Below are 15506 nucleotides of genomic sequence, written 5' to 3'. Positions count from 1 at the left end.
GAATGCGATTTCATTAGAACATACTCCTGTAAGCACTATCATTTTTTCGCGCCAAGATGATTTAATTTGAAAATAGTTATTAATTCTCATTGTACCTCTTCCTCTCATTCATATATATGTTTACGATAACAACCCATAGCCGATAACCGATTTACACACGTCTACCATTCCATGAAATTATGTGGAACGTAGACATCCAGAGCACGCATGGCTTGTTAAGTTGTGCCGAGTTTGACGTGCTGTTGTTACTTTTTGTTGGACTACGCCTATATTCAAGGTGATGGACTAGAGAATACATGAGAAATGTGTCCAGTAAAACCTGCATGATATCAAGGGCATTTAAAAAACAGTGATTCGGTTTGATTTTTCAGAAGAAAAATAATTATTTAGGCCACTCGTGTGATTTAAGGTCGGAAATAGCAATAACAATTTGAAATTGTTTATTTTCAACTCAGATGAAAGACAAATAAATAAATCTCTTATTTGAAATAATTTTACCCTTAATTTTTTCGAGTATTTTATGTAATTACGTTAACCATTTCAAAATTTTATGCAAAAACTTAATATAAAAAAGAGTTATGCTAAATTTTTTCCTTGGATTTTCATTAAATACGTATCCGCCCTCATCATACTTATAGCTACGCAGTTAGACAACCATCTTCATAGAATAGACAATGCATGTATGACCTCATAAATCCTCAGGTTTGAGCTTTGAGCTGGGCTCACCTTAATTTTTGAAAAGCTAATTCGATATGGATTGGTTTCTCGGTTTTCGAATGAGTTTGAGTTGACAGAAATGCAATTGCGCTCAATGAGTAGTGCTCTTGTCTTTTTTCCCATTTTCTTAAAAGTACTTTTTGAGCCGTGAATACAATTTCATTGCAGACACGCTCGGAAGCCGTCTGGATGCGACAAAAGCCTCGAGATATTGTCGTAACCGCAGGTTCGCCGAATGGCACGCAAAATATTCGCGGCTTACCGTTAGCAAATTTTTCGTATGACAAGCAAATATTTCTTTTTCTCTTATTTATGGCTCTCTTCTTTGCATAATGGTGATTTTTAGGATGATATTAAACTTGAGCAGTCACAAAACACGAATAGGTAATTTTTATAAGTGCAACTATTTGTGTTTAATCGCCGTTTTATCTAAATCATAATCTAAATCAATAATACTGTGGATACGCACTGTGAAAAATATTGCATATGCATAGGATACGAGGACAATTAAGCATTTCGGAAGTGTCATGTTCTACTTTCTAAGTATTTTCAGTCAGTAGTACATTGTAATTTTTCTTATTTGTTATACCGGATCTTGAACCGTCCGCCGAACACCGTATAGTTAACGCACATCAAAACGCTGCTGAAAAATTCTGTCATTATATACCTTCTAAATCTCATTTATATACCATATTGTTCGCTTAAAGTGCTGATGTTAACTAAGCTTAGAGTTCAATTATATCAAGAATATATAATGGTAAATTATCCTAGCGTAGACATATAGTATTCCTGAATTTAGGAACGGATATAACCCGATTAGTTGAAGCATGGAAAGTACCTCCGTCACATTATCCTTGATTCTTATCTCAAAAGTAGATTAGCGTTTAAAATATCATCTTGCTCGTGAACCCACTTTTCACCAAGGTCTTTTATATTACATAAATTCAGGTTGTTTCATCCATGATGAACGTAATGTCAAATCTTTTTTTGAGGCATAAAGTACACATTGGCAATCAAAAGCGTGCGAAAGATAACATAGCAGGACGCAAGAATACTATAATAGCCTAATGAAGCGTTCACTTTACAGCTCACCTTTAAAGAGTTTTTGATGAGGCGATATCTAATCAGATGCTTTTTCAAAGACGTTGAGAGTCATTGCCTCTTCTGTATTATGCTATATATAATTTTGGTTTTCTGCAAATTTTAATTTATTAATCAGTTAATTAGATTTATAGCCGCTATACTGCACGATATACTAAACTTAATTTAGGAGTAAATAGAAAATATATCGATGAGGAGGCACCTAAGTCAAACAATCAAACAAAATAAGCTTAAGTCAAACAATTAGGGACGGAGTTTCACGTGCTCTCAACACATTAATATCTTCTCTTATACATTGCGCTCATGTGATGAAATATCATATGCTTAAATCATCATAATTTTTTTATTGGTTAGATGTACAACATGATGTCGTGGTAAAAATATTAGAAAACATAACGGTCAGTAGGTAATAATAAACGGTAAAGTTTCAACTATGGAAGTAGAGAGAAAATTTGCAACTGGAATTCAAATTAGGGAGAAAAATGGGTGGATGTTATGTCCGTATGCAGTGAAATGTTAGGTGTCATGATATGCGAGAGATATTTTGGCAAAATGGTAAGAAAGTAAGATTTTTAATTACGTAAATTCAGGTGGAACCCATGAAATGACGAAGGAAATAAGCCAAGGCCTAATCAAAGAAAGCTCTCACAATGCACAGTGTATTATACTTACGGGACCGTTCAAAACTTAATTTCAATTGACAGAATTTCTAATATTATCTATATTAAACTATTATTGTTATATTATGCTCCGCAATAGTAGTAACATTTAAGCATCATAATGTGTAGATAAAATAAAATATTTTATCGAAAAATAGAGTAATTAATATGGCCATGTGTAAAGCTTCATTTTCTTCCGTATAAATTGACGGACAAAACGTTAGATTAATTATGTATTTTTTAACTAATTTACCGTATTTAAACTCTAATGACATCAGATGTAGAAAACATTTTTAATTCTCTTCAGTGTCAGTTATGTCGCTGTCAACGTTTTTCAACGAGCTTATTTGTCGAGATAGACTTTGTATTGCCGGAGGTGTATCTATTGCTTGCCTATTCAGTATCTTTTCAATTTATTTTATTGCAATAAATTAAATAGCTAAACGAAGAAGGGAAGATCTCGCAAGGGAGACCAAAAGTGTTAGGGGGTGAGGGAATTAACACTAAATAGGGGAACATGGAGTGCAGTAGTAAACCAATCATACGATTGAAATACCGATGATGAAGATTTGACATTGATTAAAGGGATTTTAGGATGATTTTGAGATCCAAAGAAATTATTGTCTTCCCCAAACTCTGTGAGCAAGTTATTTTTATATCGTTTTTGTGGGTAAGATGGATGGCATATAGCCCTTGGCAGAGTGGATTCCTTTGCTCCAAAGTTCAATTGGAGATCGGAGCGTATCCAAGATCGAGCTCCACAGGAGTTCATAAGCCTATGTTGCCGTCCGCTTCTTATTTAGGAAACAATGCACATTTTATCACATTATAGCAAAGAAATGGTATTTTTCTTGTTCCCACTGCCTTTTGCCTTTGCGGTGGATCGCCGGGTGTATCGCAGAACTAGGTGTGAATTACCACAAATCAGCTCCGCTCTATCGCTGACATCTCAAAATATTTTTCCACATATTTGGCTAATATTCGGAGGCAGGATTAGAAGTTAGTATTGCATAGTTAGTCAGCATATTTCTGGATGATAAATCAATAAGTATCAGCTATCATAATGCGCAGAAGATTTCGATCTAGCTCTTACCTGAAGAAGGGGAAAAGGTTTGATAGTAGCCTTCAAGTCAAGGATGGAAGTCATCAAAAACTCGCAATTCAACCAAAATAGCCACGCTTTAAAACCATGGATAGGAGCTTATTTTCTTATAAAGAGGGTTTTCTTAAAGGAAACATTAATATTTTGTAATGGTCATGACTGATCAAATCCACTACTGCCTCCCTGGACCCGTCTACCGTTTCGTGAACTACTGAATTTATCACCCACCGGTCATTTAAAAACGGAAGCAAGTATCTCAAGTTTGATGTTTTTTTATTGAATGCATTTGCTACCGGGCCGGGTTTCCAGATCAGATCCAAACTACTTGTCGCAATCTCTGCTCCGTTCTCTTTTCTAAAATTCGCTACGCCCGCGGGTCCTCGTGTCACTAGTTTAAAAATTACCTATGCCACGTTGTAGTGATATAATACGGCATTTTGAAATGAGAAATAACAACCATTTTTTATGTGAAGGGCTGCTATTGCAGTGCTCCCAGCCTTTGTATGGAGAGATCACCTTCCATAGAGTACGTTCTATGATATCTAGCCACCCCATTTCTTAAGTACGTTCTCAAACACGTCGTATTACACGTAACATTGCATATGTTATATGTTATCTTATGCATATATATATATATATATATATATATATATATATATATATATATATATATATATATATATATATTTGGCTGAAAGAATCGGGGCGCTTGGCGACATATTAGACCCACGGATCTCAGGGTAAATTGACTATCCTCGATAGCTCAAGTGGTTAAGAGCATCCGCCCGGCAAGTGGAAAGATCCGGTGTTCGAGTCCCGGTTGAGGAAATATTTTTACTCTTGTGATCCGTTCGATTCCGCCTTCCCCACCTCTATTGTGTTCGTCCTTTATATGTGTTCCTATCCCTTTTCCTTATATCTGTTTCTGTATATATGAGTATTTATTCGCCGTTTGGCGGGATTTCGTGTTTGAATGTATATATATATATATATATATATATATATATATATATATATATATATATATATACATATATACATATACATATATATATACACATATATATATGTATATATATAATATATATATATACACACACACACACATATATATGTATACATAGTATTTAGACGGCACCATAAGGCACAGATAAAATAGTAACACTTAAAAGAACACTCAAATTGTAGATTGTTTAATCTTTCGGCCTTCTCCGAGGCCTTCTTCAAGTAAGAATGTGTGACTTCAAGTGTCTTTTTAAGTGTTATTATTATATATATATATATATACATATATATATATATATATATATATATATATATATATATATATATATATATATGTTCTAGTGATTTTACGAATTAACCCATGATTCTTTGTTGCTATGCGTTTAAAAATAACGCTTAAAACCATGGAAAAATACCTACTTGTGAAGCCGCCTCATTCCAGTTTCCATTCCTCGCTATGTCCTCTTTACCCCATTCCCCTCGGCTTGTCTCCCCTGCCTCTGACTAAACAGCACTTCCCACCTCGATATCTACTCTCCCATCTACTCTTTTACCCTCTCTACTCCCTTTCTTCCCCCTCCTTCCACTTCCCCACACCTCTTTGTGGATAACTCTCCCTCCTCCCCCGAGTTCCCCTCCTCCTTCAATGTCCCACTCGCTGAACACTTCTCCCCATCACCCTCATCTTCCCTTCCCATTCCACTTTGCCTTCCCCACCCCTTCTTAATGCTCCTTAACCTCCCATCTCCTTTCCCCAAGTTTTCCATTCTCTTCAATCTTCCCCGGCACTTCAATCTCCTTCCCTCCCCTTAAATGCCCTCAAATACGCTCTCTGTCTCTCCGCTACTTCTTCACCATTCCTTTAACTTCCGGTCAGACCCGCCCACACTTCACCATAGACCATAAACACAGTAATCAACTCGAAGGTCGGTTTGGTAGTCGATGGTAAAGTTCACCCAGTACTAAGCACGAGGGCGTGTGAAATTCACACATCAGGGTAGGGGGGCAGTTCCTTTCCCTGTACCGGTTATGGTTTCACAGGAAGACCTGGTACCCGAAAAATCACTTTAGCTTCGGTGGAGCTGCAGGTGCCCAGAGTGCCTTGTCCGGGAATCGAACCCGGGACCCTCCGATCAGCAGTCCAACGCTCTACCCACTGGACTACCGCGACCCACACAAAAATTATATATATATATATATATATATATATATATATATATATATATATATATATATATATATATATATATATATATAATATATATATATTTGTTTTATGCCACAATTTCTCATCTTTATGAACCGTATTATTACATCCCGTGCCGCATCACATAATGGCGATTTTTCTCCTTACACCAATAGCGCCCTTTATCGTGTATCTCTTCCTGTTCGCATAAAAACTAATATTGAAATAAATATTTTTTGCTTGAGATCTTCTTGTAAAGGGTTGATTTAGTCTGTTCCGTGTCAATAGGCGTGGTTTGGTTAAAATGCTGAAACACTGTGTGCTCTTTTAAAGATTTTATATAATGAGATTCTGTACTATAGTCTTGAACGTTGGTTGATAGGAGTTTTTATCCGTTGAAAAGGTGACTTGTGCTGCAACATTCAAACGGAAACTTATATTATGATTTCCAGTAATGTGATCCTAAATGCATAGCAAATGACGAGGTAATTAGCTGTAGCTTTGGAAACCGCGTTTTCCCCTGAATCTTGAACACCCTTGGCAATTGAACATTTCCTCAAGAGTTACCATAAAATTTTTGACGATAAAAAACCCTTAACGATAATGGGTATATGAGTGAGGTATGAATCAAATTCCCTGTTAAATTTTTCGAGATTTTTTCCCATAAAATGAAGACCAATTTTATTAGGAAAAAGAAAGAGTCAGTCATGAGACGAACTAGGCACTAAGACTGGTCATGGAAAAAAAATCTCGGAAGAACCAGAGCATCTTCATTGCGTTCATATGTTTTGGTTAAAAGGTTTATGGTGTGCAACGGCAGCAGTGATTCCAGTACTAAGGGAGAGATGAGAGATTCGCCCGTAGATGAAGTAGCTGTATCGATGGACAGATTACACGCCATGCCATTTAGATCGGCATGGTTCAATTTGTATGCGGTATATAAGGAAGACACATGGAGTTGGTTGATAAAGATTAAGTTTCACTTTCCGACATGAGATGGTTTCGTATTTATTATAAATAAGCAGAACAACTTAAAGCTGTTTTTAATTAATAGATTGAACTTGATGACGTCAATACCTCATGAGTAAATACTACGAATAAATTACAATGATAGCATTGTCAATGGAGTTCTCATAACATGGTTGGAAAGGAGAAGTTACGGGAAGAGTAAACAATAGGTATTGCGCGTCCTTAAGGGATAAAATTTTTCAAATTTAACTTTTAACTTTATATTATTGTATTTTGCGTTACTCCATGGTTGTATTTGTAATAGCTATAATATCATCATTACATTCCTGGCAAAACACCCGTTATCTTTAATATATGCTTGGTATTCATCCCTCTCCGCTGTCACGATTGCCCAGGACCCATTTACTACGAAAAAAAACTATAATCACTTCTACACCACCATGCTTCTCTCAAAATCCACCAGCCTGATCTTTCCATCGTAACCATTTACTTCCCTATCTTTAAGTCCCTCCAAGTCGTTCCCAGAGATCTTTTCTGTATCCTAACCAATGATAAAACTACCAGAAAACTACTCCCTAAATGTCCTTCAGGTAATTAATACTTCCCATAAATCATCCTCAATCCCATCACATCCCTCAATTCATTCTTCTTTTCTGTGAAAATACCACCTATTCTTTTTTAGCCCAAGTTTCAAAAAAAGTTCAATTTTATTTCAATTTACACCCTTCACAATATTAACTTCTGAATGTCTTCCAGAAAATGTTCATCTATTCTTTCCCGCTTCACCCTGCACGAATAGGTTCTTTGCGTTTCCTTAGGCGCAAAATCTCCTTTTCCTATTACATTGGCTTTCGATATCACTTATTTTCCAAATTGATATCAGCCGAGTCTTTTATTTCATCTCCTCCTGCTGCTGTAATCAGTTTTTCTTTGATATATCGTACGTTTATGAGGGCTTATCTGCGATCTCGCCCTTTTACATCAATACATACATGCTACTTCACCCAAAAACTATAGACATACATTTGGATTATCCAAGATTTTTCACCCGAGGCATACTGAGAAATTTATCGCATTTAAACTTCTCCGTATCATCGAACCAACTCATTTTTTCCCTCGCCTTACGTGACTGATTCCAATATTCCCTAATAGAGTGTCCCTTTGTTCCATTTTAGTATTTAGAGCCAAAAATAAGTGTGTTAAAATAAAAAGACAATATATGGAGAGCAGTAGAGAATAGAAATCATCGAAAACACTGTTAATTGTGAGCTAATGAAATTCGAAAAAGCATTTGAAAAAAATTTGTAAAGCATTTCGGGACAGCCTACAACAAGGAATGGTAGATTCATACAGACATCTTTTAATTGACTCCAGAGTCTGCCCCTGCTTTAATGGAAGAGATAAAACTCTGATATCACACACCAGAGGAAGTTAGTTTGATTGGAGCTCCCGTAAACATTTTAGAGGGAAAAGGAGGACGATTGCACTTTGAATGGACCCGATAAATGAGGCCAATATTTCATATTGGAATTCGCTGCCGTGAACATTTTAACGAAATGAAATACAGTGCAAATTAGCATGAATTCTCTCAGTGCTACTAGTATGCTCTAGAACGTATTGTATGAATTCTGAGAAAATTTTACAATTTTATCAGTGAAATTCATGCAAATATAAACTTCCGAAAGGACATTAAAGGATTTCCTCATAATTAATTGGCTATAGCTGTGTTAATTGTCCTAAAATGAGTAACAAGTTAGGAGTTTTTAAAAGCATTTAATTTTCATGCTTGCATAGACTTTTTCTTAAGAATTATTTGCAGGATGCTGGAGCAGCGGGTGGGAAAATATTTTAATGCTCAGTCTTCCTTAAGAAAAGGGAAAATAAAAAAGGAATACAAGATCTGATCTTTCACAAGGGGGAACATAATGCCAAAATTCTTAACCATGTATCTATGGAAAGGAATTCTATTCTTAAGGGAATACACGACAACAATGGAGTGCTTGGACTACCGCACTACGTTGCATACTTTCTACTTCTCTTGATTCCACCAAAATCCCCATTGTTTTCCTCCCTTTACCTCAAGCCAAGATACCCCTTAACCAAGTTTCCTAGCCATTAAAAACGACACTTAATGTATTCACTAATCTTTACTTAAAGTGCCTGCCATCGACTCCCACTTCTTCGTAAATACTTATTAACCGAACACAACTCTCCTCATCTACTTTGCCCACTATCCCCCAAAACACTTATACGACGGTCATCCGGAAAGTAGTACCCGTTCGTGCCGCATGAAGTGCTGACGACGCGAGTAGCCGCTGGACGAGGTCAGATAGCTTCAGTGGCTTGTCTGCCTTCTCTGAGCCAAGTTGCGTGACGCTAGCATTGCCTGTGTTGTTTCTGTGATTGTTTACAATGTTTAAAAAAATTGAGAACGCCGCCAGTTGTGAAGTGAGGGCAGTGATTAAATTCCTCAATGCAAGAAACGTTCGCCCATGTGATATTCATCGCCAATTAAAGGAGGTGTATGGAGACAATGTAATGGACGAGTCGTCTGTTCGGCGGTGGTGTCGCAACTTCAACATGGGGAGGGGGAACACACACGACGATGAGCGTTCGGGGAGACCGTCTGTCATTACAGACCAACTGGTGAGCTCAGTTGACGAATTCGTGAGGAACGATCGGCGCGTCACAATTGATGACATCTGTGAGCATTTTCCCAATGTTTCTCGAACAATTGTTCATGAAATTGTTAAACACCATCTGCATTATGCAAAAATTTGTGCAAGATGGGTCCCTCGCGTATCTCAATGAGCTGGCGGCGAAGGACTATGCAGCAGGAATACAGAAACTTGTCACACGTTATGACAAATGCCTTAATTTGCTTGGAGATTATGTTGAGAAGTAGTTTAAAGTATCCTCTTTCAAATAAAATTTTTTATGTTTGTTAATATTTACTTTTGTGTCTTTATTTCACGAACGGGTACTACTTTCCGGATGACCCTCGTATGATTGGTAGTGATGAAATTCTTTTAAATTAAAGAAAAATGTATTGGGCACATTCATAGGCAAAAAAGCCACTAGTGAAAGTTAGATAGAGACACAGGTGATTAAGAACATGAAGGGAGGATAAACATTTTCTGTTTTAAAAATATAATGTGCATTTCAATTGACTTAATGAAAAAGTAATTAGATAGGGAGAGCTGCATAAAACGAATCCTTATCGATCAATCAATACATCGGTGTTTGCCTATTATGATCTAACATGTCCCTCAGTGTAGGTCAAGGAATTGGATGGCCCTACTGTATCAGGTAGTTTTTGAATAATGTAAAACTGGTAAAATTAAATTAAATTTACTTGAAATTCAGAAAAATTTCGTTGAATAAGGGTATTTTCTCTTGCTCTTTGGTTGCGAGAGAGCATCGTTGGTTAGCCCGCAGGTCACCAGTTCGCTTTCGATTAGAATGTCGTTCCTCTATTTACAGCTTAGATGTTTTCATTGGTGATTATTGTTTTATCTTGCTGAACCATGCAAAGCTATAGCATAATTCCGATGAAATAGTCCAATATTTGTCTGTTGCCGGATTAATTCTTTAAAATCAAGGCTCTAGCTGGCTTTTTGGGATTGTGGATTTTAGCAGTCGGAAAACTTAGGTTAGGTTATGTAAAACTTTAATTTTTGGAATTACATACAATTGTTGTCAGCTGGAATAGGGATTTACTTCAGCCAAAATATGCAGCAGCCATTGAAACTTTAATTTAATTATCCGCTTTTTCTTGATTGATATCCTTCAGTATTTCCATATGAATTAACCGCTTGGTTTCAACCCTCAATCTTGGACAAAACCAGAAAATGCTCGAGAATGTTTTCAGTATTTGATTTTTTTTTAATTTTTATCGATAACTCGTATTATTTTCCTTAATATTGTGGTTTACTAAGTTGACCATGTCCCTTTAATTCACCTGTATATCCTAAGCATTGAAATATATCGCAGAGAGTATTCTGAATTCACCCGCATTCATCAATTGCGCAGGGCTCTTTTGCCTCGAAAGCAAAGATGATAAGTGTCGCGGTCAGTTCACTGATCTTCGACGTTAATATTCCAGATCATGCTTTTAGTAGTGTGGATATTTTTAACCGCGTTTGGACGCTTTTTGAAGAATATAATAAAAATGATTTCGAGTACTTCAACCGTCGTAGTGATTGTTCAACTGCGGGCGGAAAATGGATGGCTGGTTTTCCTAAAGGAAGGTAAAGTTAGGTAATTCCTTTCGGTTTTCATGATGCATCCAATTCCTCGAATGCCGCCGCAACACTCCCATTGGCCACTACTCTGAGGCTATATTCGCGCCTTCTGTTCCACCCAAGACGAGGAAACCAGGACGGCGACGGTGGTGGACGAAAGGGAAGGATATAAGGGATAAATAATGGAGTGAAAGGGCGGAAACCCACATTGAAGAATGTTACGCAATTTCTAATAGGAACTTAAAGGCCGGAAAATTAAAAAAATATAGCTTAAATCTTTTTGTTTTGCCACCTGAACTCCTAATTTTACGTTCCTAGTACAATTGTCAATTGTAGGCTCCGAAACGAATTTTCGATTGAAATTTGGCTTTTTGCTCTCTCAGTCTTATGTTTTGAATAATTTCAAATTGATTTGTCTCTTTTTTTCCCTCACATTTCAAAACTACGTCGTTTGAAATCTACCTGCACTTTTAATTTAATCCTAACGCTCGGTTTCGCCAAATTGATAACAAGGTAAATAGATTAAGTATTATACTTTTGCGGATATAATGCATCCTCTCCCGGATGATTACGTTCAAGTATTGGAAACGGCAGACTACTCTCCTATGTAGTCATACCAATTGGGGATACTGTATCCAGCATGCTTAGAGAAATACAGACCGATAATTAAAGGGGACTCGCAGTAAGTCCATGTTGGACGCCATGTGATTCCCGGCATTCCGTACGCATTTGCAATTAGCTGAATGTTCTATAAAGATCAAGAAAGTCAGCTGTCGAATGTGTTCCATTGTGACAAAATAGGAATAGCTTATCGATAAAGCAACTCCTCTCGACGGAGCGAAATTGGGATGCTAAATGGACGGACCTTTCAAATTTTAAAATTCTCCTAATCCCGTGGAGCAAAAGGGATTGGTGTGGAAGCGTAACCATCCGAAGAGAAGCGCGTGGAGCCTTTCTTTATGTATTACCCATCTCATTCAACCTCCTCCGCCACCCTTTCGACATGAAAACCCTGAATAATCCGGAGTTAAAGAATGACTCGCGGGCGGAGGCGTGCTCTTTAGATGCCGTTAGTCGTCCAGTTGAACGTGTGAGCGAGGAGTCATAAACGCAGGGCGCCGCCGCAGCCACCGAGCCTACTCTTGCGCTGGAGGGTGGATAAAGGTGGCGGGGGTTGGCGGTGGGGAGTGGCCGAGAGCAGCGGGATGGAGTGAGCGACTAAAGGGGTGCGCTTTGAATGAGCGATCCCGGTTCTTTCACGGCGTGGGCCGTGCTCCAGCGAGTAATGTAGAAGAAAAACCTGCGATAAAACGTTCCCTCTCTCACTCTTGTGTGGATTTCGCTTCGTGAAACGACTATTTTTTTGGGGAACTTGAAGTACGTAAACTCTCAGTTCCTCCACATTGCTGAAAAAGTCGTGATTGAGTAGCCCGCGGTGCAACCCAATTCAATGCCTCGTATTATTTAAAGTTTTCCGTTCCTCAAAAAGGACCTGAATTTTTTTTTTTATTCGCAGACACCTTTTATGTACGTGCTCACCCCATAATTTGTGTGAAATAACCAAAAAATCAGATCGGTGTTTAGGATAAGAACTGCACCATCATTAATTGCCGTTGTTCAGATGGACTTCATGGAAGTGCTTTCACATCCATGTTAATTGCGAGTAGTTATTGCCCCCTTTTAGTCATTAACCACATCTGAAAGGCAAGATTTTTATTAAGGTAAAGAGAGCTTTTCTTTAAAATTTCAGGAATTAAGTAAATATTCATAGATTATACACTTTCATTGATGATACGATCAATAAATGCGTGCTAAAAAGAATTCTTCAATTAGTCGTTTGCATGTCACTTTAATTCCCAGTATTTACAATCTAAAATGTGCATTATCTTAAAAACATTGTAACTGCTACATCTAGGTCAGGCTCATTTATTTATCTATTTTTTTTATTAATTTGATTCTTAATTCATCATGATTAAAATACTCCCTTACGAATATGTTTCAATGCTCTTAGCGATTGAAATATCTTTCAAGCGTTTATGGTTTAATTTTATCGCTAAACACCGCTTTGAACCCGAAAGTTTACTTGTTAAGAAGATAACCCACATGAACTTTGATTTTGTAATTGCGGGCAAAACCTGCTAATAGTAATCCTATGCTGCGTGCCAAACTCATACAGGGTGCGTTCTTAAAGTAATGCAATTATTATTCTTTGTTATTTAATGAACAGATTTCTACAAACACATAAAACGCTTCAAATTACCATCCTTGGGCATCTACACATTTATTCAGTGACTCTGCCATGACCGGTACGCGCCATAGAAGGCGTCTTCGGGGACCCCTCACAAGGTTTTCGTCACGGCTGTTGGAATCTCTTCTGTGGAGAAAAAACGGGTTCCATTCAGGACTACCTTAATCCGAGGGAACAAAAAGAAGTCTGCTAGGGTGACATCAGGACTATAGGGGGGATGAGGCCACGTTGCCACTTGGTGTTTAGCCAGGCACTCGCGGACTCGTAGTGTGTTGTGGCAATGCGCGTTGTCGCGATGGAGGTGCCAGGTAGCGGAGATGTCTTTTCTCGCCCTGATGGCCCTTTTTCAGAGTCTTTCCAACACTTTCACGTAGTAATAAGTGTTAACCGTCTGTTCTTGGGGATCAAACTCCTTATGGACCACTGCTTTATTTGTCGAAAAAGACAATGAGCATTGCTTTCTCTTTTGATTTGCTCATACTCGCCTTTTTGGGTCGGTGTGCCACTCAGAGCTTTGGCGTTTTGTTTCTGGCTCATATTCAAAATCCCATATTTCATTACCAGTGGTGACACTGGCCAAATAATTAGGTTTATTTTCAAGACGTTGCAAAAGTCCGCTGGGTTGGTCTTCCGTGACACGGTCGGCGCGCAGAGGTTTACATTAACTGAGATGCATATATATATATATATATATATATATATATATATATATATATATATATATATGTGTGGGTCGTGGTAGTCTAGGGCATGGAGTGTTGAACTACTGACCGGAGGGTCCCGAGTTCGATTCCCGGGCAAGGCACTCTGGGCACCTGCAGATCCACCCATCCACTATGTGATTTTTGGGGTACCAGGACTTCCTGGGAAACCATAACCGGCACAGGGAAAGGCACTGGCCCCCCTACCCTGATGTGTGAATTTCACACGCCGTATGAGGCTTAGTACTGGGTGACCTTTACAATCAGCTACCAAACCGACCTTCGTTTTGATTACTGTGTCTATGGTACTCGTACCAAAATTTTCTCTGTTAATGAAATGTCATCTCTGTTAATGTTTTTGTGTCAATCAAATTTCGCCATTATTTTTTAGTCGAAATTAGCAATACGGATATTGATTAGAATGGTAATCCTATTTCTAAGAAAACCACCAACGATTTTGAAAAACCAAAAGAAAAACAACATTTCTATTACTATCATGTAAAGTTGTGTAGCATATGGCTATCAGTAAATTTCAATACCTATCATTCAATAAAATGGAAACTACGAGATTCTCTGCGGCAGAATGATTGAAAAATGAAGCAAAATATTCAAAATTTTCTCTCATATCTTCGATAACGCAGCTCTTATCTACGTCATGAACAAAGAGAAAAGCTATAATTTCGGTATATTTGTAGGAATAAATGAATATTGCATGAAACTTTGCTTCTGTGTTCCAAGGACCTTGAGAAACGGTTCGGGATGACCAGCAAAAACCAGAGTTCTGCGCAGGCCTTGAGAGTCCTCCCGAGCTAACAGTCAGTCCGGCCCGTGGGATAAGCCCTTTGAAGAATGGGATTGAGCTGGGCCAGCCGATTTCGAAGATGGGACAACTGTGAGCCTAGGCTGCGCATGCGTGCCGATACCGGCCCACTCAGGCCTACCGACGACTGTACAGGCCTTTGGGCCTGTCGTGGGCCAACAACTGAGCTACATGCGGACTGTCGTGAGCTTTTAAGTCGAGCCCCAAATGATTCTGCCTGAGTTGCCCTGATCACCATTCGCACGCCTGGCGGTCTTCTTTTTGGCTCACGTGCCACTCTCTCATACACATACACGCACACACATTCTACTCCAAACAATGGAGAATAAGAAATTTTAATACGTAAAAATTGATACGGACCTTCCATTGCCTTATTTCATCGGCTGTCCAATTACGATGATAAAGGTACCGGATGCGTAAAATGTATTCCTTATTCATTTTATAAGTTACGATTCGAAGTCGACTTATAGTATGTGTAGCAATGGACCACAATATGGATATCAGTTACATTCTTCGTTCACAGCCTTGCTAAAGCAGGATTCTTTGCTACCTCAACAATAATTGTCTGAGCTGGAGAAACAATGGATATCTTATCGAACACCACAATGACGAAAGAAGAAACTTGGCTTTTTCACACAGAATATTTTTATTACGACCTATGTTTCGTTACAGGGTAACATCTTCAGGCCAATCTGAACTTGGAGATCTTACGCCGTAACGAAACCTAACTTGTAATAAAAATATTCCATGTGGA

At 38.1% G+C, this 15506-nt stretch overlaps 1 protein-coding gene across 1 annotated transcript in view; it reads left to right on the top strand.

Annotated features, from left to right (window-relative positions):
- Positions 1 to 14690, top strand: part of LOC139685849 (runt-related transcription factor 1-like) — a 265076-nt gene extending 250386 nt beyond the window's left edge. Inside the window, exon 4 of the mRNA XM_071582962.1 lies at positions 14671 to 14690. Within this exon, the coding sequence (XP_071439063.1) occupies positions 14671 to 14678 (8 nt within the window). The 3' untranslated portion in view covers positions 14679 to 14690. The remainder of the gene's footprint in view (positions 1 to 14670) is intronic.
- Positions 14691 to 15506: the final 816 nt, after the last annotated feature.

Source organism: Hetaerina americana, unplaced genomic scaffold (assembly GCF_022747635.1).
Source record: "Hetaerina americana unplaced genomic scaffold, ioHetAmer1.1.p SCAF_12, whole genome shotgun sequence".
Taxonomy (NCBI): Eukaryota; Metazoa; Arthropoda; class Insecta; order Odonata; family Calopterygidae; genus Hetaerina; species Hetaerina americana.
Note: the sequence above shows the minus strand (reverse complement) of the source record. Positions and strands in the feature narration are given on the sequence as shown.